The 26477-nt window shown below is 54.2% G+C and overlaps 2 protein-coding genes across 2 annotated transcripts; one reads left to right on the top strand and one right to left on the bottom strand.

Moving 5' to 3' along the window:
- Positions 1-1840: 1840 nt before the first annotated feature.
- On the top strand, positions 1841-7586 carry ICAM2 (intercellular adhesion molecule 2; the record flags this gene model as incomplete). Its single annotated transcript, XM_080712450.1, has 4 exons — positions 1841-1901; positions 3736-4002; positions 6591-6911; positions 7399-7586. 4 exons carry the CDS (start codon positions 1841-1843, stop codon positions 7584-7586), a joined length of 837 nt encoding a protein of 278 aa, XP_080568576.1.
- An 897-nt stretch (positions 7587-8483) lies between these two features.
- On the bottom strand, positions 8484-10451 carry PRR29 (proline rich 29; the record flags this gene model as incomplete). Its single annotated transcript, XM_080714106.1, has 6 exons — positions 8484-8512; positions 8673-8743; positions 8858-9078; positions 9849-9955; positions 10041-10116; positions 10392-10451. The coding sequence occupies 6 exons, from the start codon at positions 10449-10451 to the stop codon at positions 8484-8486; spliced, it is 564 nt and encodes a 187-aa protein (XP_080570232.1).
- Positions 10452-26477: the final 16026 nt, after the last annotated feature.

The following is a 26477-nucleotide window of genomic DNA, read 5'->3' as shown; positions in this document are numbered from 1 at the left end:
AGCTGGTCCAGAGACTTCCTGGATCCATAGCTACAGGGGAGACTATGCATGCTGCAGTCACGGGCCTCAGCCACCAGGGAAGGGAAGGGCAGGACCCTGGGCGCTCCCGGTTCAGGAGCGAGCTGGGCCTCTGTCCCCCAAACCCTGAGGCTTCCCTTTGGAAAGCCCCAACTGGGGTTCCCCTGAGACGGTGAGGGAGGAGGCCGGCTATTCTGCAGCCTGGTCCCCTAGGACCTGAGGCAGCGCCCGGAGAGTGAAGGTTGTGTCACAGGAAAACACCACAGTGACAGTTCTGTGGAGCGTCCTGAGGAGTTCCCAGGTCTGGGGATGGAAAACTTGCCTAAGACCTCCAGGGTCCTTGGCTTCCCTGTCAAATTCTTTTCCATGTCTAAAAGAATTTCAGCATGTGCCAGTCAGAGATAAAGACAGAGGTCTTATTTAGGAAAAGCGGGAATACACGTTCAAGGGAGAAAGCAGGCCACCTCCAGAGTGTGAGAGGCCCTTGCATCCTTTTCTTTTGGGGACCCAGAGAGGGGGTAGCTGGGGGCACATGGCAGGGTGAGACTTCCTTTGGGATTTTTTGTTTGTTTGCTAAGTATCTCGGGAATTCAGGTGTGAAGACAGGCCATTAGGACTAAAAAAGTGTAGGCCTGTCTCCTTGAAGACTTTGCCTAAGAAAAGGACAGGCCAGATGGGCTATTATAATTACACGCGTGCCTATTAAGGGCTTTGGCTAAGAAAGAACAGACCCTGTAAGGTGAAGTTACGGATTATGAAGTTTCCAGATTTTATTTTATTTTATTTATTTATTTTTTGCGGGTCTGGGGATGGAACCCAGAGGCATTTGACCTCCAAGCTACACCCCCTGCCCAATTGTTTTATTCTTTATTTTGAAACCGGGTCTCACTGAGTTGCAGAGGGCCTCACTAAGTAGCTGAGGCTGTCTGCGAACCGTGATCCTCCAGTCTCAGCCTCCCAAATGCTGGGATTACAAGTGTGCGCCACCACGCCCAGCAAGTTTCTAGATTTTAAAACTTTATTTTCCCTTTCCTTCTCAGTTTGTCCCCTTTTTACCTAATCTTGTATTTCTTTTCTCCTTCCTCAGTTGGATGTGTGGAGCAGGGCCTACCTGGGAAGGCCCTGTCGAGGCCCTGCCTCACCTGGGCTGTTTCTGGGGATCCCTCAACAGAGGAGGAAGCCTCCCTAGAAATGGGCTGGGACCCCTCCACTCCAGCCAGTCTCTCCTGGACCCCGGCCCCTGCCCGAGGGAGGGAGGAGGGAGAGGGAGCAGGCCAGCCAGCGGGCAGGGCCCACAGTGAAGGCTGAGGCCAGGCAGACCTCCTCTCCTGGGCCTGGGCCTCTGGGGACTCCTGTGGGCCCTGAATTGGCTGAGTACCTGGTGTGAGGGGTGACCCAGGCCCATGGACTACTAGGGAGAGGGGTGAAAACAAGAGGAAGGTCAGGGTCTATGCAGTCACCTGCTGGCACTAGCAGGAGAACCTCAAATCCCTGCCTGGGTTTCCATTAAAAGCCCTGCTTGCTACAGTGACCAACTTTGGAGGATTCCACATGCATCGCTGCCCCTGGTGGAGAGTGGCCAGAGGGCTGGGCCACACGCCTGCTTATCAGCTTCCGCCTGGCTTCCTCTGCCTTGGAGGCTGGGAGGTCCTGCTGGCCTGTCCACGTGGCTTCCCGACCTCAGATAATGAGAGGAAATGTGGTCATCGTCTCACAGGAGGCTTGAGATTTCAGGCCGTGGCTCCGGCCACCCCTCCCTGACCTGCGCCATCCATCTCTCTCCAGGTAGCCCTAGGCCGGGCCCTGGGTGCCCGCGGGTGAGATGTCTTCTTTCAGTTGCTGGGGCCTGCCCGCGGCCCTTCTCGCTCTGCTCTGCTGCCCAGGTGAGCTGGGGGCCGAGGGTTCTGTATATGCGGCGACCCAGGGTCGGGTGTTGCGTGTTCCCTGGGATTCAGCAGGGGATGAAACAAGGTCCACTTCACCACGTGTGCAGGAACTGTGCTAGCCTGGCTTTAGGCCCACCCTGCCGGGGCAGCAGGTCAGGGGGAGGCTCCTGGCCTTCCAGACACCAGGTGAACGTGCCCCGGAGCTACAGGGCGTGTGGGCGTGGCGGCCATGGATGCTGGGGTGCAAGGGAAAAGGAGGCCTTGGGAGCCTAGCTTCAGAAGGGGCCTTGGGGACAGCAAGGGCAGCAGAGGATGCAGATGAATCCCCTCCCAGTGAGTCCAGGGGACAGTGAAGGAAAGGGCCACTGTGTACCGAGCGCCCTGCGTCCTGGACCGGCTGCCCGGTTCCTTCCAGCGCGCGCTCACTCAACATGCGTGACCATCGCGAGGGAGGGGACACTAGCCCATGTCACAGAGGAAGAACTGAGGTTTGGCGAGGCATGGAGCCTGAGGCCCCCGCCAGAACGTGGCCGGCTGTAGATTCAGATCCGGTGCTCATTTCATGGCCCTGGCTGAAGGCCACGTTCAGCGGGCAGGTGTGTTGGGAGCAGGGCGCAGGCTGGGCCTCCTGGTCAAGGACTTGGTCCTCAGGCACCGGATACTTCCTGGATGTCTGGTCCCCTGCTCTTTCCCCGGCCAGGCCTGAGGCCGCAGTTAGGTCCTGGGCCTGAGCCTCCGTGCTCCTGGCTCCGACCCCAGCCTCCGTGCTCCTGGCTCCGACCCCAGCCTCCGTGCTCCTGGCTCCGACCCCAGCCTCCGTGCTCCTGGCTCCGACCCCAGCCTCCGTGCTCCTGGCTCCGACCCCAGCCTCCGTGCTCCTGGCTCCGACCCCAGCCTCCGTGCTCCTGGCTCTGACCCCAGCCTCCGTGCTCCTGGCTCTGACCCCAGCCTCCATGCTCCTGGCTCTGACCCTCTGCACGTCAGCTCCTGATTAGTCTTCTCAGCTCCTCATTCACGTTCCTCAGGGTCCAGCTGAATGTCTCCTCTTCTGGGAATCTGGGAACGGCGTGAGCTGTCCTGACCGTCAGAGCGCTGTGGGGAAACCCAGGCCCTGCCTGCCTGAAGCTCCCGAGCCCAAGGCAGCGCCAACCTGAGGGCGTGGGCACCACAGGTCGCTTTCCAGGTGGTCTCTCACCTTTCTAGCCTCGTCTCCCTGCCCTCCTCCTCACCTAGCTCCCACCACTCACCACCCCCAAGCACGCTTGCACCCGATGGCACTCACGCTGGCTGCACCCTTGGCCTGGAGCCCCCTGACCCCCATATCTACAGGATTCACCGTCTTTATCTTCACTTGAATGCCACATCTCAGTGAGGCCTGGGCTGGCCCGCACCCTCCTTTCCCTGGGACTCTTGCTCTCTGCCAGCACGGGGCTGGGTCTGCTCTGGTCACTGCCTCCCCCAAAGCCTGGCACAGGCCCTGACACACAGTCCGTGCTTGAACAGCATTTACAGAAGGGAAGGGCTAAACCCAGGACCACGGACCGGAGCTCACCTCCATTCCCGGATTCACGGGGAGGAAACTCGGCTGGACCTTGACGGAGATGGATGAGGAGCTGGGGATGACTAAGTTGGACCGTGGGAGCCAGGCGTGCCTGGAGGCAGGGCAAGGCTGGAGGCCTCTGGGTCGAAGCGTGAGGCTTCAGCCCTGATGTGGGGAAAGGAGCATGTCCCTTCCTCTTGGACCCCTGGCCCTTGATCCCGGCATCGGCAACAAACACCTCCCCGGCCGGGCGGCAGGGACAGCCCTCAGCCCATCCTTCCGTCCCTCCAGGGTCTGGCGAGACAGCGTTTGAGGTGCACGCATGGCCGGAGAGGCTGGTGGTCGAGACCAAAGGGTCTGGGAAAGTGAACTGCAGCACCAGCTGCGCCCAGCCTGAAAAGGGGGGCCTGGAGACCACCCTGTCTAAGACCCTGCTGGACCAGCAGCCCCAGTGGCAGTGGTACCTGGTCTCAAACATCTCCGAGGACATGGGCCTCTTGTGTTACTTCATCTGCGCCGGGAAGCAGCGGTCCAAGCTTCTCAACATCAGCGTGTACCGTGAGTGGCTGTGAGCAGGGCCTCTCCCCGTGTCTCCCGCATGGACCCAACGTTAGCTCTGTTACTGCCCCTGGCCCTTTCGTCCCAGCCCCACCTCCCTGGGCTCAGGGCTGACCAGAGAAGCACAGGCCAGCACGCGCAGATCTGCCCACACACTTGGCTGGACACCTTGAGCCCACAGACTTCGCAGAAGCTGTCCACCAGGGCGTGGGGTTTGCCCCGAGGAGGACATCCTACCCAGGCTGACAGACCCACAAGTCATTCCTCAATGCAGTGTCCCTAGGCTGCCCCCGGCTTGGCCGCCTGAGCACCCACATCGGTGACAGGCGGCCGGGGGGACCTCAGGAAAAGCTAGCGTGCCCTCCCGTGGCCCCTCACCTCAGAAGGACAAGGCTGAGTGCCACTTGGTATTCTGTGTGGGGAACTGAGGATTGAACTCAGGGACATTCTACCTTTGAGCTACACCTCCTGCCCTATTTTTTTTTTTCTTTTGGTGGTAAGGGGGATGGAACCCTTCTACTTCTGGGCTACACTTCCAGACCTGTTTTACATTTTATTTAGAAACAGGGTCTCTCTCTCTCTCTCTCTCTCTCTCTCTCTCTCTCTCTCTCTCTCTCTCTTTGGTGGTGGTACTGGGGTTCCTGGAAACCCATCTACCTCCAGGCTACACTCCCAGACCTATTTTTTTAATTTTTGGAAACAGGGTCTCTTATGCCAGCGAGGCTGGCTTCGAACCTGCGTGATCCTCCTGTCTCCGCCTCCCAAGCGCGGGGATTACAGGTGTGCGCCACCACGCCTGGCCTATTTTTATTTTGAGACAGGGTCTTAGTAGGTTGCTGAGATCTCACTACTTGCTGAGGCTGGCCATGAACCTGTGATCCTCCTGTCTCAGTCTCCTGAGTACTGGGATTATAGGCTTGTGCCACCATGCCTGGCTTTTGGTGTTCTTATCTTACCCTGAGGGCCCATGGCCAATGTGTGACCCTCACATACACACACACACACACACACACACACACACACACACACACCCAGGAGCCATGAAAATTGTCTAGGTGGGCCAGGATTCCCTCTTGGCTCTAAGGGTGTCTCCTCATCATCAATATCAGTGAACCAAAATAGAAAGATGTTCTAAAGCCAACACCGTCGCCGTCATCTTCTTTTTGTGGTACTGGACATTGAACCCAGGGGCATTCTACCTCTGGTTTATACGCCCAGCCTTATTTTATGTATTACTGTTGTTGTTATTAGTATTGTTGTTGTTGTTGTTATTACCCAGGATACCCACAGCCTAAATCCAACATTTAGTCCCAGGTAGGGGTGGGAGTGAGTGGAGACCGAGTTTTCTAATTTAAAAGAGAATGCAGAGTTGGGCATGGTGACGCATGCTTGTAATCCCTGTACTTGGGAGGCTGAGAAGAGGATCGCAGTTTACGGACTGCCTCAGTTACTTAGTGAGGCCCTTTGCAACTCAGTGAGACCCTGCTTCAAAATAAAGACTAAAAAATAGAGCTGGGGGTATAGCTTGGAGATAGAATGCCCCTGGGTTCCATCCCTAGTACCCCCCTCCAAAAAAAATTCCAGGCTACCACCTCTATAGGCCCTGTTCAGCACCTACAGAATCATGACGCTCGTAAAGCAGCTCCTAGAGAAGCAGGCAGGTCCCACTCTGGCCCCCACCTATCCTATTTTATTTTGGTACTGGGAATTGAACCCAGGGATGTTCTACCTCTAAGCTATACCTCCTAGTCTTTGTCCTTTTCTTTTCTTTTCTTTTCTTTTCTTTTCTTTTCTTTTCTTTTCTTTTCTTTTCTTTTCTTTGCAGTTTGAAGCAGGGTTTCACTAAGTTGCTGTGAGCCCAGATTGCTGAGGTTGGCTTTAAACCTGTAATCCTCCTGTTTGCCTCCCAAGTACTGGGATTACAGGTGTGCGCCACCACACCTGGCCCAGCCCTACCTCTTTTTTTGGGGGGGGGGGGATTGAATCCAGGGGCCTTCTACCTCTGAGCTACAATCCCAGACTTATTTTTATATTTTTGTTTGGAAAAAGGGTCTAAGTTGCTGAGAGCCTCACTAAGTAGCTGAGGCTGGCTTCGCACCTACGCAATCCTCCTGTCCTAGCCTCCCAAATACTGGGATTGCATGTGTGCCCGGCCCAGCCCCACCTCTTAAAAAACCTCTCAGTTCAATTCCTTAAGTGCCCGATTCCAGTGAGTTCTCCCTCTGAATCTCACTCAACATAATTATCCAACTATTAAAGTGTCGGAATTTGTTTTAATATCTGGAAGAGAGGGAGATTGACACAAACTTTTGTCTTTCCAGTTGGGTATATAATTTTTGGACCTTTACTTTGTAGACCCCTGACCACCTCCATTTTGTTTCTTTTCCAAATCATGCCCATAAAACTACCACCCAGTACATCCTTCCACTGAACAGCGTCTTCCTTCTCACACTAGAGCCAGCTGGGCCCCTTCCTCCCCCACAGTCCCAACTAGGGTCCTGGAACACCAGCAACAGGAGATGGCCCCGGCCGGGTGGGGCCGGCGGGAATCCATCCCACCCTCACCAGACCTCCCCTTCCCCCCGCAGAGCCGCCTAGGCAGGTGGTGCTGAAGCTGCAGCCCATGTGGGTGACCGCGGGCAAACCTTTCACCATCGAGTGCAGAGTGCCCACCGTGGAGCCCCTCGAGAGCCTCACCCTCACGCTGCTCCGTGGCCGGGAGGTCCTGCACAGCCAGAGCTTCGATGGAGGGGCACCTGCCCCCCAGGAGGCTAGAGTCATGCTCAACAGCACGGCAGACAGGAAGGATGGCCACCTCAACTTCTCCTGCCTGGCCGAGCTGGACCTGCGGCCTCGCGGCGGGGACGTCTTTCGCAGCTTCTCGGAAACCCAGATCCTCGAGGTCTACGGTGAGGGGGGGGGCGGGACAACACTCTCTTTCTGCCCTTGGGGGGAAGAAAACATGGGAACCCTGACCTCAGGCAAGTTGGGGTACACACTGGATCCTGAGGGTTCCCTCTCAACTCCCCTCTACCTTGATCTGCTAATCCCCTCCTGGACCTGGGCCGCTCCAGATGGCAGGGACCTGTTCGTGGCATTAATGAGCCACGTGGCCCTGGCCTTACTCCTTTCTACAATGAGAGAGCCGGAGCACCATCTCTACAATGAAAAGCATTTCCCAGATGGCTTGGTCTGGACCATGCCACCCCCATGTCATGGTGCTCAGGCTCCACAGCTGGTCTCCGGAGTTGCTGGCAGGGGGACCTCTACCCTCACAGTGTCTAGGGGTCTGGCTGGATGCCGCCGCTCGGCAGGATGATTGGGCAGGCAGCGGACCCCATTGGGGGCTGGCACCTGAGTTGAGCACTTCTGAGACCATGCCTCCTCCCTCCCCAGAGCCCCTGCCAGACAACCAGATGGTGATCATCATCACGGTGGTGTCGGTGCTGCTGTTCCTGTTCGTGACGTCCGTGCTGCTATGCTTTGTCTTCGGCCAGCACTGGCGCCAGAGGCGGACGGGCGCCTACGGGGTGCGGGCTGCCTGGAGGCGGCTGCCCCGGGCCTTCCGGGCGCAGCCCGCGTGAGCCGACCCCCGCAATGGCTGCTGGAACTCAGTGTGGCTCCTCGGGGATGTGGTCCAGCCCTGGCTGAAGGACTGTGACAGCAGCACAGGATTCTGGGGACATTTCCTTTTCTAGCCTGAATACAAACACCTGGACCTATCCCTGCGTCCTGTCTACTGAGGTGTTTAAGGCCAGCTGGGAATAGGGGAAGGCACCGGTGTGGACTTCTCTCCCCGTGTCCCTGGGCCTCCTCCCTGCCTGCCCTCCCCTACACCGGGGCCTCCAGGGCCTCTGCCAGCCCTTGCCACCAGATGCCACCCTCCGCTGGTCCACTGCAGGAGGGTGGCCGGGCACCCCAGCCTGGCAGGCAGAGCACCCTCTGCTCCCAGCTGGCTGTAGGGGGCTGCAGGCCGTCCCTGGCTGCAGCAGGGCAGAGCCCTGCTCTCCTTTCTGCCAGCAGAGCCAGCTCCCTGGTGTGTGGTGGAGTCCTCAGCTCTGGGGCACCCTGGCTGGCTTCTCCCCCACTGCTCTGGATCCCTCTCTCCTCCAAAGGGATCTTCTGGGGGACCAGAAGCAGTCTCCTTATTTCCTGCCCCATTATTAGACCCAAAGGCAGCCCCACAGCCTTTATCATCCCTGAAGGAGGAGCGGGGAACAGAGGCCAGCAGGTGTCCCAGCCTTTTCCCTGCGAGGGCAGGAAACAACAGGCCGGTTGGGTTTGGGCAGCTTCTGGGCCTGGGCGGGTCAGTTCAGTTCCCATAGGCCAGTTCACAATCAAGGCGCCTGGAGAGGGGCTGATCCACCGGGAGGAGGGGGCTGGGCTGGGGTGCAGCGCCGACAGACATCAGGGGGCAGGTAGGGACCCCGGACTAGTCGCAGTGCTGCCTGGAGCTGGCAAGGCACCCAGGAGCTTCTTCCTCATGGCAGGCTCTCGGCATCATAGAAATCTAGGGAGACAGCACCCCATCTTTCCTCCCTCCAGCCTCCATGGACCCCCAGGAGGAAAACAGAAGGGGCGAAGCCTCCCCACAGGGCACAGGACCCTCCTGGCCTCCTGATCCACCCCCGCCCCAGGCCTGGGCCCCCCACCGCCCATCCAGCCCCTACCTGAAGCAGGGGGCACATCTGCTCCCACTGTCTCTGTAGCACTGGGGGGCGGGGGCGGGGGCACAGCTCTCCTGAGATGGGGAGAGAGAAGACACACCCTTGAGAGGCCCAGGGGTGCCCTCTGCTGTTCCCCCCAATCCCCCGGAGAGGACCCCAACAGGGCCCAGGCCGTCATCTGTACTTACACCTCCCTCTTCCTGGAGGCAGGAGGCCAGTGCTGAATCCGGGGTGCATCCTGCAAGTGGGGCTGGTGTGGGGGAAGGGGAAGGAGGAAGGCTGGCCAGGCTGGCAGCGGGCCCAGGAAGGGCATGGGGCAGGGCAGGTAGTGGTGGTGGAACACCAAAGGCCCCTCCTCCTCCGCGTCTATCTCCTCCTCCGATTCTTCCTGTTGGCTCTCCAGGTAGACCTGGGCATTGTGCAGAGGGGGCGGAGAGGTGACCGGGATCAGCCTCTCCCTACCCTCACTCCTCCGGTCCTGCACTACCTTCTCCAGATGTACACCCTCACCCTGGCTGCTGTTTAGTGACCATTTACTATCTGCAAGCAAGGCCCTGGAGGGACACCTCTAGTCCTTATTGTGCAGGTGTGCGCGAGAGAGGCTGGACAACTTGTCTAAGGTCCCCAGCTAACGAATGGCAGAGCAGGGTCCGGAAGGGTCCAGGCGTGACCCCAGAGCCGGGACCAGGAGTCACCAGAGCTGCCCTGAGCCTCACCCGCAGCTCTGCGACCCCCCTGTTCCCCTCAGTGAGGTGGGACACTCATCTGCAGGCCCCCTGCTGGCCTGGAAGGTAGATACACCCTCCATCCCTCCACCACGGTCAAATTCCTATCCAGCCCTCAGGGTTCTAAGGCCGCCTGCTGCTCCTGAGGACCTTTCCCATCCTGCACCAGGGTCCAGGTACATCCCCTGTGCCAGACACAGCCAAAGTACGCTGTATTCCGTTATTTATTCATTCCGTCACTTGTTCAACAAGTATCAGCTGAATCCCTATTAAGTGTCAGACACCGGCCATGCAGCTGGGGCCTGGAGTGCAGGGGGAGGTGCGCTGCAGGCAAACTTCTTTGCTCTGGGTTGGGGGGGGCCGCTCCCTGCCTCCTTTGCCCAGTCCTTTCACTCCAGGGGAGAACCCTGATGGATCCCCACCTGGGCGGCCTGGTGGCTACACCCCCACGCACCTGCGGGCTGGGCCAGGGGGAGTCCGGGGTCAGCGCCCCGGCAACCATGCGACCGAGCAACAGCTGGTACATCTGCGCATTCTGCAGCATCATCAGCTCCAGCAGGTCTGGGGGACGGGGGTTCAGCAGGCGATCTCCCCACCTGTCACCCCTGCCGTGACCCAGGGCTGGGCGGGTGACCCCGAGTCTCACCTTCCTTCACGCGGCCGGGCTGTGGGGCCAGGGGTGGGACGGTCCACGGGAGGGGCGGCAGGATGGTCACCCAGGGCTGGGGGCGTTGGCGGGGAGGCTCAGCCAGGCCGGGCAGGGAAGGGGTGGGGCACACCAGGAGCCCCAACACCTTCCTCCCGGTGAGCTGCCTCCCTAACTAACCTCGCGGCCTGACTCTGCTCTCCCGCTCCAGTCTCTTCTGGCTTGGGGGTCTCTCTCCTCACCCCCAACGCTCGCTCGCCCTCCCCATCCAGAATCTAGCCCCTCCAGGGGTAGCTCCCCAGCCTCCCCCGCCCTGTAAAGGCAAGCTCTACGCCCCGGTTCAACCCTCACCGTCGGGGCTGCGCTCTGCGGAGGGGCGCAACCCCAGTTCCAGCCAGCCCGGGAGGCCATGGCCAGCTCCGGAGTCAGGGTTACCTCGGCAACGCCGGAGACGCCAAGGGAGGGAGGGAGGGAGGGAGGGCTGCCTCCACGCATGCGCAGGCTCCTGGTGCCTGGGGCGCCAGGAGTCTCCACCCCAGCCTACTAGCCTCCCCCGGGATGGGATTTAGGGTCTTCCAGGACCCTGCCACACCACTGGGAAGCCCAGCACTCTCCCTACCTCCAACCCTGCAGCTCCCTGGACATCACGTCTTACTCCTCCCAGTGCCTTGCGCCCTCCTTGCTCGCCCCCAGTCCAGGGCCTGGAGGGCCCAGATTTAATTAATTAATTAATTAATACCTGGAGAGGCTTGGTCAGCAGGAAGTGAAAATTTTGTAGGAGCAGGCTTGGGGCTGAAGGGCACGTGAGTAAGGAGGGCCGAGGATCCGCCCCATCCCCCATCAATCAGGAGAAACTAAAAAGGAAACATTGGCCAGATTCACAGAAGAGGCCCAGGCTCAGGCCAAAAGCTGTGGTCAGCTCCTCATCTCTCCCCCTGGGGCTGCCCACTCTCTGAAGCCTGGCCAGGGTGAGCCACCCCTCAGAGGTAGAGAAGGGGCCAGTTCAACACTCCTGTCCCCAGTCCTCGTCTTACACTGGAAACATTTCCAGAGCCCGCATTCTTCCCACAGGAAGTTAGCTAGGTCCCTGTGGCTTAAGAACAGGTGAGAAGGGAGATCTATTTCGCAGCTGTGACCATCCTAAGATAGGCCCCGAGCAGCAGTCAAGGAAAATCCGGACAGGAAGCGTGGATTAGCACCCTCTGGGCCACCCTTCCCGCCCCCATCCGGTCTCCCCTTCCCAGCAGCCCTCTAGACCAACCCTGCACTCTCCGGCCCATTTCCAGGGCAACGTGTTGGCTGTCATCCCTGCTGTTCTTAGCACTGGGGCTTCCTTCCCTAGGAACATGCTCCATCTCCACCCTTATTCTAGGTAGTGATGTAGGATAGAAGGAATAAGTAGGTAGAAAGGAGACAGACAGGAAGGAAAAGTAAAAATATAACTTTGATATAAGAACCTGGAGCTGAAGTGCTTCTGCCTCTAGTCCACAAACTAGTTCTCTTTCCCAGGCCTGACTTTACCATAAATTCTCGGGAAACCTGTAGATCCTAGAGTTAACAGTATCTCTGAGAAAACCTATAATTTAGGATATCCCAGCTTATCTGTCAATCAACTAATGAGGACCCCAATCAGCCCAATATCATCCACCCTAAGGCTGACCAGACCGCAGACCATCAGGAAGCGCCTTGGGACCACTGGACTGAGCTCATCCACCCTAAGGCTGCCAGACCACCTGCCCACCATAAACTGCCTTGGGACTACTGGACCGAGCTCATCCTCACATACCATCTCTAGCCCACCCCTCACGAAAGTCCCCTATAAGAAGAGAACCCTGAATTTTCCAATATGCCTTCCTCATCTTGAGGTGGCCCGCATTCTCTCTTGAATGTGTATTTCCTCCCCTTTCCCTCCAATGAACCTCTGTCTATGTCTCTAGCTGGTGCGTGCTCAAATTCTTTTCTGTCACGTTAGCCAAGGACCCTGCAGACCCCGGGTTCCTGAGCCGAGAACTCACCCCAACAGTAGAAAGACAAGACCCATCATCGGCTCAATATCGACAAATCTTGAACAGGGAAGAGCCCATCTGAAAGCTGGGGCACGGAGTGGAATCCTCCTCGGTTCCAGTACTGACAGGAAGCGAAAACAGACCCATGAAGAGAGGAAGAATAGAAGAGGATGCAGAGTCCACGGAAGGGGGCCAGGCAGTGTGGGGCCAGGGTGCCAGGGACAGCCCGGGAAAGGCGCTGTTGCAGGCATGGCCAGGACCTACCGTGGCCCAGCGGGTCCAGCTGTCGGGCTGTGGTGGAGGTGACACAGGTCAGATTTGAATGCAAGTTATGGACCACAAGGGTGTATGGAGAACCATGCATGGGCTTTAAGCAGGAAGGAAGGAAGGGCTCCATGTACCGCAGTGTCTTAGGAAGAGTCCTCTTATCCCTCAGGTCTTTTTTTTTTTTTTATTTTCCAGTACTGGGAATTGAACCCAGGGAGATTCTACCTCTGAGCTACACCCCCAGTCTTATTTTTTATTCTTTATTTGGAAACAGGGTCTCACTAAGTTTCAGAGGGCCTAAGTAGCTGAGGCTGGCCTCAAACCTGTGATCCTCCTATCTCAGCTTCCCAAGTACTGGAATTATAAGCATGCGCCACCATGCCCAGCACCTTCATGTCTTTATGTCATCCAAAATTAGAAATAACAAATGTCTTGGATGATGTGTGCTTGTATATCCTCTCAAGTCTTGTATTCCAATGTGATATGATTACAATGCACCAATAAAAATAAATAAAAAAAGAGGCAGGGAGTCCCAACCGAGTCACAAGGCACCACTGAAAGGACAAAGTTTGACCACACCAGAGACCACCTTGTAGCCAAGAGATTTATTGGAGGGGCCGGTATGAAAGGAAGAGAGAGAGACAGACAGACAGAGGGGGAGAGAGAAAGAAGAATCCGGGAAGAGAGGGAGCATGTGCTGGGATCAGGGTTATATAGGGGCTTGGGGTTACAGATTGGGGGCTCATAGTCTAGGAAAAATGCCCTTTGAACTAATTGGCTAGAGTTCCATGGGAGGGGGTCGTGTGGCCAGGTAATTGGCTCTGGGTCAGCGGGGAATGTTCCTTTCACTGATTGGCCAAGGGTACCAGGAGGGAGCAGGTCTCCCAGGTAAGTGACCAGGTGCAGTCAGAGGGGGATGGTAGCTTAACTGGTCAGACCAGGGCCTTTTAGGAGACTTAGCTTATGGGGGGGGGGATCTGAAATAAGAACTGAATTCATCTAACAATAACAAATGTCTCCTGGGACTGTATCCTCCCAAGTGGAATATATATATATTTTTTCTGTTACTGGGGATTGAACCCAGAGGCATTCTACCTCCAAGCTACACCCCTAGCCCTATTTTTTATTCTTTATTTTGAAACAGGGTCTCACTGAGTTGCAGAGGGCCTCACTAAGTAGCTGAGGCTGGCTGAGAACCGCGATCCTCCTGTCTCAGCCTCCCAAATGCTGGGATTACAACCCTGTGCTACCACGCCTGGCACAGGCTTTGTTATTCCCAGTACCATACACACACACACACACACACACACACACACACACACACACACACACACACACAAGTCGAAGGTACAGGGCTGGAGATGCAGCTCAGAGTTAGCAAATGAGAGGCCCTGGCTTCCTGGCTTCGGTTCTCAGCACCATGCACACATAAAAATCCTATGTAAGCCGGGCATGGTGGTGCACACTTGTAATCCCAGTAGTTGGGAAGCTGAGACAGGAGGATTGCAGGTTCACCATCAGTCTCAGCACGTAGTGAGACTCTCACCAATCTACTGAGACCCTGTTTCAAAATAAAAATAAAATAGGACTGGGGGTATAGCTCAGAGGTAGAATGCTCTGGGCTCAGTCCCCAGACACACACACACACACACACACACACACACAGTCATATGTATGTACTTCACGTGTGTATATCTGTGTATGTGGGAGTGAGGGAGAGATGGATGGAGAGATACAACTTCAGATAGACATCTGTCCCCTCCACTCCCCTGCGCGCACACCTGACTCTCCATCGGCAGCAGGCATTTTCTGGCCACAGGTGAGACAGGCCAGAAGGCCGGAAGCAGCCCTCCAGCAACAAGGGTTGAGAGTTGTCCTCAGTGGGACCACGCTGAGATGTCTTCCATGTATGCTCATACAGCCCATGGGTTTGCAGCCCAGTTGCTCTCAGGGTGGCCTGCTCCTGACCACGCGCACCTTTCTCTGTCCTTTCTCCTCTCCTTCGCAGCACTCCCTGCTCCTGGAGATCTTCTCCCAAGTAAACACCCTGCTCCCAATCCTTGCCTCAGGGCCTGCTTTGGAGGAATCCCCACTAAGACACTGGCGGGACTTTCTCCACATCTGCCTTCCCACATCCTGGGAAAAACTACTGTAGTTGCCGGGCGTGGTGGCGCACGCTTGTAATCCCCGCGCTTGGGAGGCAGAGACAGGAGGATCGCGCAGGTTCAAAGACAGCCGCGCGTGCTGGCTTAGGAGACCCTGTTTCCAAATAAAAATGTAAAAATAGGTCTGGGAGTGTAGCCCGGAGGTAGAAGGGCTTCCAGGAACCCCAGTACCACCACAAACAAACAAAATACTGTAGTGGCTTGACATAAATCTGGTTCCAAGAAATACAGTGCTGAAACAGACATTGCAGAAAATTCATTTGCGTCTAACGCAGCCACCAAGGCAAAGCTAGAGAGGCAGGGAGGCCGGAAAGGAGGCCGGCCGCCGCCCTCATCCCTCCGAAGCCAGCCCAGAGCCGGCTGGAGGCGACTGTGGGTAAGGGGCGACCGGTCCAGTTCCTTAGACATAAAACTATTAACCCAGTCAGAGCAGGTAGTTTGGAAAAGGAGGTGGAGATGGAAACTGCCTGGCTCCGTTGGAGTTCTCTGCTGTCTGAAGGCAGCATGGCGCTTATCTACCCGGGCTCCTCCTGTCACAGTGATGTAGATGGAGGGCCGTCCCCAGCCGCGCCCCTGCCTACTATTATGTTCTTTCCGAGCTGGGCACTCCACCTATTTCCTTTCCGTTTTGTTCCCTTCATGGAGACTCTTGTTCACATCTTTGGATTTTTTGGGGGTGGAGGGAAGGCGGTTTATCTGTGTGTCCCAAGACAATTTGTACTGAAATTTAGTGTCCCAAGACAGTTTGTCCTGGCTGTTGCCTTGGTAAATCTATTTCTGGGAATAAGCTAAATGTGAGGGGAAAAATTATACTTGAAGGTGTTCATCACACTGTTATTTTTAAGAGTTAAAAATTGAACATTAGCCATGTGTGGTGGCGCACACTTGTAATCCCAGCATTCGGGAGGCTGGGACAAGAGGATGGCGGACAGCCTCCTTAGGGAGGCTCTTTGCAACTCAGTGAGACCCTGTTTCAAATTAAAAACTAAAAAATAGGGATGGGGGTGTACTTGGAGGTAGAATGGCCCTAGGTTCCATCCCCAGTACTGCCAAAAAAAAAAAAGAACATTACTCAAAATCTAGTAATAGGGGAGAGTTCAGTAAATGAAGGCAATTCACTCAAAGGAATATTATGCAGTCATTAAAACCCTAGGACCTGGGGAATGAGCTCCCCCCTCTCCTCCTCACATGGAAAGGAGCAGAGGTGGGGGGCAGCTTTTTCTAAGAATCCTAGTGGTCATTTCAATGCTTACTCTCAGTACAGGCGAGGAGGCAAAATTGAGGGTTTTTTGGTTAGGGTTTTTTTTTGTGTGGTTTTGAGGATTAGACCTAGGGACAGTCTACCTCCAAGCTACATCCCCCAGCCCCCCCCCTTTTTTTGAAACAGGGTCTCATTAACTTTCTGAGGGTCTCGCCAAGTTGCTGGGGCTGGCCTCGAACCTGCGATCCTCCCGTCTCATTTCCCAAACACTGGGATTACAAATGTGGGCCACCACGCCTGGCTGAGGAAGCAGCACTGAGAGGGCGATTACCAAGCCCCTCTTCTTCCACCCTGGAGTTTCTAGAGACACAAATTGGAAGGAGCTAGAACATGAAGGAAAGGAACTAAATATCACTCTGCAGAATCATGTGACTGTCGCATGATATGTGGGAAAAGAAGGAGTCTTAGCAAGACAACAGTGAACACATCCCACTTTTCTATGTAGAAGCTCAAGCTGCATTTTTTTTTTTTTACTTTATTGGTGCACTGTATTCATACATCATAGTAGGATACATACTTTTGTAGACATACATGCACACTTTTCCCAGTCAGCCCCCACCCAATCCCCACCCCATTCTCTCCCTATCCCTCCCTCCCATGCTTGGCTTAGTAGTTGACATCTAGTATTATGGCAATTTATCTAAAATTAAAAATGATAATCTCACATAACAGTTTCATTTGTCTGATACCAAGCTTTTGATGACTTAAAGATAACATTTCAATATTTCTTTTTGCTTTCTTTCTTACCAGAGAATATTTTTTTCTATTTTTTAGGTGAAACTATCATATATTTATATATTTATTTTTCAGAAAAAAATCTATCCTAATATGGAATATGGAGTCTAGGTACCCAAAATGATCTTGAAAAAGAACAAAGCTAGAAGATATATATTTTCTGATTTCAAACCATATAAAGCTACAATAATTGAAACAGTGTAGTACTATTCTAAAGGCAGATATATAAACCATTGGAGTTAAATAAAAGCCTAGAGCTAAATTCTTCCCTATATTGTCAAGTTATTTTTGACAAGGTTTCCATGAACATTTGGTGGTGGAAATGATAATCTTTTAACTAAATATTGTTAAAAAATAATAATTACATGGAAAAGAATAAAATTGGACCCTTACCTAATCCCATATACAAATATTAACTCAAAATAGATAATAGACCTAAATATAAATCTTAAGACTATAAACTTTTAGGAGAAAATCTGGGTCATAAAACCTCACAACATTGAAATTGGCAGTGATTTCTTGGTTATGATTTCAATGGCACAGGCAACAGAGGAGTATACAGACTCCCTAAAAAATAAAAAAAAAATTGTATATCCAAAGACAATGTAAACAGAGTTAACAGTTACTAATAGAATGGGATAAAATATTTCCAATTGCTATATCTGAAGGTATATTAATATTCCAACTAGAAATCCTAAAAATTAACAACAATAAAGGCAAACAATACCATTTAGAGATAGGTAAAAGACTAACATAAATAATGAATCTCCACAGATAACCAATCTTAATTGTCTGTTGGATGGAAACTCTTGTTTCTCTGGTTCTGGTGTGTGTTACCTATTTCTTCTTTGTAGTTAATCTCTTTGAGTATTTTCTGTAGCGCTGGTTTTGAAGACATAAATTCCTTCAGTTTCTGTTTGTCATGGAAGCTTCTTATTTTTCCATCTAATTTGATAGAAAGTTTTGCTGGGTAGGAAATTTTTGGCTGGAAGTTGTTTTCTTTCAGAGTTTGGAATATGTTACTCCAAGCCCTTCTGGCTCTCATGACTTGGTTTGGGAAGTCTGGAGTGATTCTAATTGGTTTGCCTCTGAATGTCACTTGGCCCTTTGTTTTTGTTGCCTTTAAGATTCTCTGCTTGGCTTCCACATTGGTCATTTTGACAATTATGTGGCGTGGGGATCCTCTTCTCCGATCCTGTCTAAAGGGAGTTCTATAAGTTTCCTGGACCTTTGTATCAACCTCTTGCTCTATGTTTGGAAAATTTTCTGCTATTACTTCTTTGAAGAGATTGTTGATCCCTTTGGTTTCACTTTCTTTTCCCTCCTCTATTCCAATTATTCTTAGGTTAGCTCTCTTAAAATGGGCCCATATTTCTTCAATATCAGATTCCTGCTGTCGGATATTTTTTTCTAGATTAGAAACTATGAGTTCATTTTTGGATTGCTCATCTTCTAAGAGCGAGATTCTGTTCTCCATGTGTTATAATCGGTTGTTTGTGCTTTGAATTGAAGCCTTTACTTCATTAATTGCATCCTTTATCTCTTTTTGGCTCTCTCTGAGTTCTTTTCGAAGCACCTCTATTATTTCTACAGTTATTTTCCTGATTTGATCTTCTAGAAATCTCTGATTTTCTGTTTTATCGGGTTCTGATGTTGTGGGCATTAATTGCTCCAGTATTATTCCTCTTTCCCATGATTTCGGATGTTTGTGCCTTCTCTGGGTTCTTCCCTTGGGTCACTATGACTTCCCTTAAGGTGTTCTGGATCTCGAGTCAGTAGTATCTCGGACCCCACTACTCCTTTACTGGGTTTTATCACAGAGTCTCCGACCCAGAGAGTCGATAGAGGCTGCTTTAGACTGTGGGGGGGTGCCAGGTTGGGCGTTCTCCTATGGTGTGATATCTCTGCCACCGCCCCTCCCCCACTGGGTCAAGTCCCTGGGAGTACAGTACTGGGATTTCTCCTCTGTGGCCTGCAATTTGACTCACTGTTCTTGAGTACGCAGATGTACCTGTACTGGCCTCGCTGAATTCGCTGCTGCTGCCGCCGGTGGCAATATGGCGCCGCTGCTACGCCCTTGGCTATGGGGCTGGCGTTTTTCTTCTTGATTTTGATTTCTACTCTGAATCCCTGCAGCGTGTGCTGAGCTCGGCCACTGGGAGCTTTAGATGCTCTCTGCGCGGAGAAATCCCGCCTAGCTGTTCCGCAGTGGCTCACCTCAGCTTGCTGTAGCCGTCCCGTGAATTCGCCGGTGCCTCGGGCAGTATGGCGCTGCTGCAGCGTCTGCCGCGTCCTCGGGCGCGAGGCCGGTGTATCTCCTCTGTGGCTCTGTTCTCAGTCCGCTTTCTCTCTGGAGCCTGGTGATTTTTTTGTTTCACTGGTGATGGTGTTTTCTGGCTATGAAAGGTGCTGATTTTGTGGTAATGGAGATTTGTTGTTAGCGGGGCTCTTAAGCCCCGCTTTTCTCGGTCGCCATTTTCCCGGAAGTGCATTTTTTTTTTTTTTAAACAGAGTCTCCTAAGCCGGTGCGACCGACTTCAAACCTGCGATCCTCCTGTCTCCGCCTCCCAAGCGCTGGGATTACAAGCGTGCGCCACCACGCCCGGCTGCATTTTTTTTGGGGGGGGGCAAATTATGGATGTCTCTACAAAGCGAGCGTGTGTGATTTTGTCCCACCGACAGGTGATGGTACTTTGAGAACTTAAAAGCACACAGGTCCCACTGGTGGGAAGCCCTGGGAATTGTACTGCGGGATGGAGTTCCAAAGCGTTCCCCTCTCAGGATCCCTGGAATTAGAGGGCCACAGACCATCATGAGGGAGCATCAGCGGGATTAAGAGGCAAAAACTGAACTTTACTCAATGAATTGGCCTTGTGGATGTCACAAAGTCAATTTCTGTGGTGAGATTTTCCTGAGGGCGGTTCTATTTTGCAGAATTTGTATTTTATTTTGTAAGAGCATCTTGCTAAGTTGCCAAGGCTGGCATTGAACTTGCAACCCTCCTGCCTCGGCCTCCCAAGTTACTGAGAGTACAGGCATGTGCCACTGCACACCGCTTTGCAGAATTCTTTAGCTTGGGGGTGACTGTAACTCAATCTAAACTACCTTAGGGGAAAAGGGCGGATTTTCTTTCTTTAGTTGGTTGGTTGGTACTGGGATTGAACCCAGAAGTATTCTACCTCCAAGCTACACCTCCAGCACTATTTTATCTTTTTATTTTGAAACAGGGTCTTGCTAAATTGCTGAGGGTCTCGGTAAGTTGCTGAGGCTGGTCTCAAACCTGGGATCCTTCTGTCTCCGCCTCCCAAGTACTGGGACTACCAGAGTGTCTTCACGCCCAATTAGAAGGCTGTTTTTTGTTGCTGTTTGTTTGGGCTCACGTGGTAGGACAGTGAGAGGGCTGATCTGTAATATAACTGGCTCGGGGACTCCAAAAGGGGTCTTTAGGTCCCTCACCTCTTCTTGGATCCTCCTTGTCAATTTTGTGTTCTCAAGGGACTAATTCAGCCTCAAAGATCAGTCTTACTTAAAATGAGATGTGCCCAATATGGTATGCACACCTGAAATCCCAGTACTTGAGAAGCTGAAATAGGAGGCTTGCAGGTTCAAGGCTAGCACCTAGTAACTTAGCAAGAACCCTGCTTCAAAATAAATAATAAAAATAGGACTGGGGGTGTAGTTCAGAGAGAGGACACCCCTGGGGTCAATCCTTACTTATACATGCCTTCATGCACTCAGACAAGGTATAGCTTGGAAGCATGGCACCGTGAGCACGAGAGCTGACGTCTCAGTAGCTGTCAGGTGAGTTCTCAGAAAGAAAATAAATATTTAGCATTCTCGCTCCTTTCTCACATGTGGGAGATGCACCACAGGCACACTCAGACTCACTTCAGTTATTCTGACAAACTGAGAAGCTTCTGGGAGAGTGATAGTCTTTCTGTGTCTGGGTACGTAGCAATCCCAGGGAAGGACTCTGATTGGCCCAGTTCAAGTCAATCACTCCACTTTTCGACCAATTGCTATGGCCAAGAACACTGGCCAGACAGGAGTGACATCTCCATCTCTGTGGCAGGGATGGGGTGAAATGAGCAGCCACTAATATCACATATTTGGAGTAGGGGAGAAGCGGTCCCCCCAAAGGAAAGAGGGGGCACCCATTCCCCTTGGGATATGGAACAAACTCATGTCTGGCACACAGCTTTGTTCTCCAACAAGCCTCATCCTGAATCCAAATGACACTTCATGCAAATTTGAAAAATTAAACCCCTCCCTGAGACATTTTGTTACCATCTTCCAGAAAATTATCATGTTAAATATACTAATCTGGCTGGACATGGTAGTGTACACCTGTAGTTTCAGATTTGGGAAGCTGAGATAAGAGGATCACAGGCTTGAGGACAGCCTCAGCAATGTAGTGAGACTCTCAAGTAACTTAGCGAGACCTTGTTTCAAAACAAAAAGTAAAGTCAGATGTGGTGGCTCACGCTTGTAATCCCAGTACTTGGGAGGCTGAGACAGTAGGATCTCAGGTTCAAGGCCAGCCTCAGCTACTTGTGAGGCCCTCTGCAACTTGTTCCAGGTGTTTCAAAATAAAGATTAAAAAAAAATAGGCTGGACAAAGCCAGGATTGAAGCTGGCCATGAGGCAAGGCCGGTGCTGGGACCTCCAAGGCTGGGATCAGAGCATGCCGAGGGGTTAGGCTGGTGTCAGGACCAGCAAGGCCGGGATCAGAGCCTGCCATGAGGCAAGGCCGGTACTGGGGCCTCTGAGGCCCGGATCGGAACCTGCTGAGAAGTGAGGCCGATGACGGGGCCAATGAAGCTGGGATCGGAGCCAGCTGTGAGGCAAGGCCGGTACTGGGGCCTCCGAGGCCAGGATCGGAGCCTGCCGAGGGGTGAGGCCGGGGTCAGGGCCTGCCATTTGGTGAGGTGGTAAATGGAGCCAGAGAGGCTGGGATAGGAACCTGCCTAAAGGCAAGGCTGGTGCAAGGGCCTCTGAGGCTGGGATTGGAGCCTGCCATGAGGCAAGGCCGATGCTGGAGCCAGCGAGGCTGGGAACAGAATCTGCCGGGTGACCAGACCGGTGCCGGGGCCTTTGCGAGTGGGATCAGAACTTGCAATGCGGCATACACAGAGAAATATCAAAGAAAAATAAAAAATCAGATGCTCTCCCTAATATGCAAAAACTAGGAAGAAATGGGTAATAGGAGGGAATCTAGTAGAAGAAAAGGCTCTATGGAGGAGCAATTAAGGTAACCAATCAGAGGGGATGGGAAGGGGGAAGATGAACTCTCATTAAAACATAAGATGTACGTAAACAAATATATCAATGTTAAACACTAAATCAAGCATGGGATTGAGGGAAGGGGAGGGAATGGGATGGGGATTGGACAAAGGCTAATTGGATGATGCATACTTGGATATCCACACAAGTCTTGTATTCTGTTGTGATGTTTGATTACAGTGCACCAATAAAAACTTATTTAAAAAATAGGGCTGGAGGTATAGCTCGGAGGTAGAATGTCCCTGGGTTCAATCCTCAGTACCACAAAAAAATGTAGAAAGGGCTAGGAGTATAGCTCAGAGGTAGAATGCCCCTGGATTCAATTCCCAGTATGTACATGTATGTCCATTATGTGTGTGTATGCGCGTGCATGTGTGTATTAATCTCAAGTGACTTAAAATATGATTGCTGATGGTGGCACACACTTGTAATCCCAGTACTTAGGAGGCTGAGACAGGAGGATCACAGGTTCGTGGTCAGCCTCAGCTTCTTGTGAGGCCCTCTGCAACTTAGATCCTGTTTCAAAATATAGGGCTGGGGGTGTAGCTCGGAGGTAGAATGCCCCTGGGTTCTATCCCCAGTGCCACACACACACACACAAAGTGACTGCTGTCCAGAATTGTATAGTGTACAACTCATACAACTGAATGTAGCAGCCCTGTCCCCTTATCTACGTCAACTCCCTTCAGTTACTCCAATCTTTTGTTAAAGAACTTTTTACCCCATAGGGCGGTGGCAAGGCAGAGACCGAAGGGGCAGAGCCATCAGTGTAGGTGATGATTCCCAGGCAAAGCAGTGTCCTGTCCAGGGGATGGTGACCAGGCATTCCAGGCGGTGATCAGCTGCAAAGTGGGCTGAAGGCACGGCGGGGCTGGGAGTGATGAGGGGCCCCAAGGAGCAGCTTCAGGGCGACAGCTTGGGCGGGCATGGGCTTTTCCTCCGGATGGTAGCAGAAGCGGCCCTTGCAGAGAAGAGATGGGGTGTGTGACTCTTGACTCATCAGCAGGAGGGAGCCTGCTGCTTGTCAGGAAGGTCAGCCAGCAAGGCTGGATGAGGGATTGTGCAGAGGCACCAGCGCTCACACCCAGGTTTACAAAACACACCTTCAGGGGCGTAGGTGACTCCGTAGGGGCCCATGGTGGCCCCAGGCAGGGGCTGAGATGCAGGAAGTCCTGCTCCATTGCCGGCATGGCGGTGCACACCTGTCACCCCAGTGCTTGGGAAGCTGAGACAGGAGAATCCAAAGGTTGGAGGAGCGCCTCAGCAGCTTAACAAGACCCCGTTTCAAACCTAAAGAAAAAGAGAGAGGGGCTAAGGGGGATGACTTGGAGGTCAAATTCCCCTGGGTTCAACCCTCAGCACCACGAAAACAAAACAAAACACCTGCTCCAGTCTCAGGTAGGCCTGGCTCCCAAGGAGGGCTGGAGGAGGCCACCCACAGGGTCTCAGCAGGGCGGCTGGAGGACAGGGCCCAAATCCAGAGCGGAGGCCTGCCTGCTGCGCGAGCTCTCCAAGACCACTGTCCCGGGCGCTGGAGGCCCAGGCGGCAGCTGGAGAGGCGCCAGGACTCTAGTCACCCCTCCTTGGCAGCCTCAGCGGGTGAGGTGGGGCGTTTCACAGCAGCTCCACCAGGGGGCGCCACAGCCACAGCGTGGAGGGTTGGGAGGGACGGGGCTAAGCCAGCCTGCTGCCTCCTCCCCAACGCCAGGTCCCCAAGCTCTGAGGGACAAGTGTCTAGCCACTGAGCGGAGAGGGTGAAGAGATGCCCCTTGAGCCAGCTGTGTGGTCCAGCTAAACAGCTGGATGTGAATGCGTGCGTGTGTGTGGTGTGAATGTGGGTGTACAGACAGGCATGCACCTGATGCAAAGCTAGTGACCATGACGGGTCACAGAGGTGACCTGTGAGGTGTCACACCTGTCACATGCATGGGCATGTGTATACAGGCACAGATGGCTCTGTGGATAAGTCACATGTGTGAAAATACAGGGGGCATGAGCGTGGCTATGAGGTGTGTGCACATGGGTGCACATTCAATAAAAGCCTGTGTCTGTGACACATGGCATCTGGGTTCATCTGGGTACAAGTGTGCACATAAGCTCAGATGGCCCTGTGTGTGTGTGTGTGTGTGTGTGTGTGTGTGTGTGTAAGCCTGATCTTTGTCCAGGAGTGTGCTGCCCGTGTGAGTTGAAGGCATGTTGAATGGGTATTACCGTAGTGGAGGTGCGTGTGTGGATATGGGATGGGTGATCTGTGTGTGTGGCTGAGCGTGTGAGTGTGTGGCAGTTGTGTGTGGAAGGGTGTGCATGAGTGTGAGCTGGCCTGTGCCACCGTAGTGCTTCTGAGAGTGAGTGTGAAAGGAAATCTGAGTGTGAGAACAAGCCTGTGTACGTTTGTCAAGGCTGGGGAGGACTGTGTGTGGGCTCATCCGTGTGCCCCAGTGTGTGTGCGTGTGTGTGTGCGTGGGCGAGTGTGTCAGCGTGTGCCACTCCTGGGTTCCAAAGTCCCCGAGCCCAGCGCTCGCCCAGAGGGAAGTGTGGCCGAGGCTCCCACCTGAAGACTGGCCGGGTCCTCAGGTTTCACTCATGACCCTGTGACATCAGCGGCAGCAGCTGTCCTGCGGCCCGGCCCCCTGGCCAAGTCCCCCAGAGTTCCAGCCCCAGTCCGGGGTGGGCACCGCGCTGAGGGCTCGGCACCACGGCTCCGCTCTGTCCAACAGTGAGTACTGCGCTCCGCACGCCGGCCTGCCGGGACCCCAAGGGCGGCCACCCTGGCCCCAACCCCAGCCTAGCTCTAAGGAAGTCACCACTTCACACTGGCACTGCTGACCTCCTGCCCACGCCAGGCTCTGCCCTGCGCCCGGCCTGGCTCTGCGGCCGCTCCACCGCCCTCCTCAAGCTGTGACCCTCAGTCCCCCCTTGCCTTTCTGCCCTGCTGTCTGGTCTCTCTGCTCCTGCTGCCCGGCTGTCCCAGCCCGCAGGGTCCTGACTCAATCACAGACCCACCCGTGGCTGAAGCTTGGCTCCCGACAGGCCCTGGGTGACCTGAGGGACAGGGAATGGGCTGCCCTTTCCCGAGGAGAGGGGAGTCACTCTGCCCGGCCTGTTTGCAGGGCTGGGAGGCTGGGTGGGGGGAGAGCAGCAGAGGCTGAGGCGGGAGGGTGGGGGTGGCGGCAGCTCCTTTACTTTGCTGAGACAAGAATCTGCAAGGTGCCCCGCAGACGACACATCCCAGCCAGCTCTGATCTGTGCAGTGTCTCGTCCCTGCCCTCCTCCGGCCCAAGGGTCCTGGGGCTCTTTTCCTAGAGAAACTGAGCCCCAGGCAGGGGAGGGGGCCGGGGAAATGGCCCCACATAGCAGAGGGGGACGTGGGGACCTAAAGCCAGCAAGCCCAGGTCGAGGGCAAGAAGATGGTGCCGTCCACCCACGGGGCTCAGGAAAGTGAGCGTGTAGGGGCTACGTGTAGGAAGGGGAGCAGCGTCTGGCAGGCTGTGGCCCCGCTCCCACTCCCCGCTCCCGCTAGCAGAGCTGGTCCCCCAGGACGCTGGGTGGGAGGGGTGGTGGCTGAGCTGAGTTGGGGGCGTGGTTTGGAGGCCCAGAGAGCTGAAGGGGGTAGGTTGGAGAAGTTGGCTCTGACCAGGGGGACCGCTTGCTTCAAGGATTGGGAAATCCCTGCAGATGGAAAGGAGGGTGACCAGAGGCTTTTGAAGAATGACTCTGAGCAGGAGACCTAAGCCCTTTGCAACGTCCCCAGGTCCAGCCACCTACCCTCTGCTGGGGAGTGGGGTCAAAGCAGGGGGTCGGGCCAGGCCTGTGTGGAGGTGGCCCTCCAGGCGGGACCCTAGACAAGTCCTCCTCCGTCCATACCTCCTTCTGCTGGGACCTAGACAAAAATAAATCACCCAGGAGAGCCTGGGAGCCTTAGCAGTGGAAAGAGCCTGGGAGGCCATTTGATTCTTTAAATCTGCTGATGAGCCAGGGGCAGGGGGCAGCCTTCTGCAGGGGGAAGGGAGCCAGACTTCAGAAAGCCCAGGCGGAGTCTAGGTCTAGAGCTGGCGCGGCACAGTGGCGCCCGCCTGTCATCCTGGGACTTGGGAGGCTGAGATAGGAGGACTGCAGGCTCGAGGCCAGTCTCAGGGGCTTAGCAAGACCCTGTTTCTACTCAGGATTGGAAGGTCCCTAGGTCCGATCCCCAGTACCATCTCAGTTTGGTTCCCCCCACCACCACCATAAAAAAGAGCCAGAGTTGCCATCACCCACATGTGACCCGGCTGGGGCTGCGTCCTGGGTCTGAGCTGGGGCGGGCCCCAGCAGGGGTGGAGGTTGGAGGCAAGGGTGGAGGGAGGCCAGCTGGTTCTCCCAGGACTTTTTAGATGTTTCTGGCATTTTCCCCCAGTCCCCTGCCCGTGGCCCACCTGTGTGGCAGTGGCATGTTTGGCTGTGGTCACCACACCAGTGTTTGGAGCCACTTCACCTGTGCGCAAGATAGAGGGCTAGACAGACCCCAGGGCATTGGGACCTACCGCGTCTGGCAGAGGGAGCCCACACAGCCCTGGGCCCTGTTTCAGGGGCTCCTCCACAGCCCACTCCCATCTCTACCTCTCAAGGGCTGAGTGGCCCTGAGTGGGGAGTTCTCACAAGGTCCCTGCATTTGGGGACAACTCGGGCCACCAGCATGGAGGGAGTGTGGACAGCGCAGAGTGGGAGGATTCAGAGAAGGTTC

This window comes from Muscardinus avellanarius (genome assembly GCF_963383645.1).
Source record: "Muscardinus avellanarius genome assembly, chromosome: 16".
Classification (NCBI taxonomy): Eukaryota; Metazoa; Chordata; class Mammalia; order Rodentia; family Gliridae; genus Muscardinus; species Muscardinus avellanarius.
Note: the sequence above shows the minus strand (reverse complement) of the source record. Positions and strands in the feature narration are given on the sequence as shown.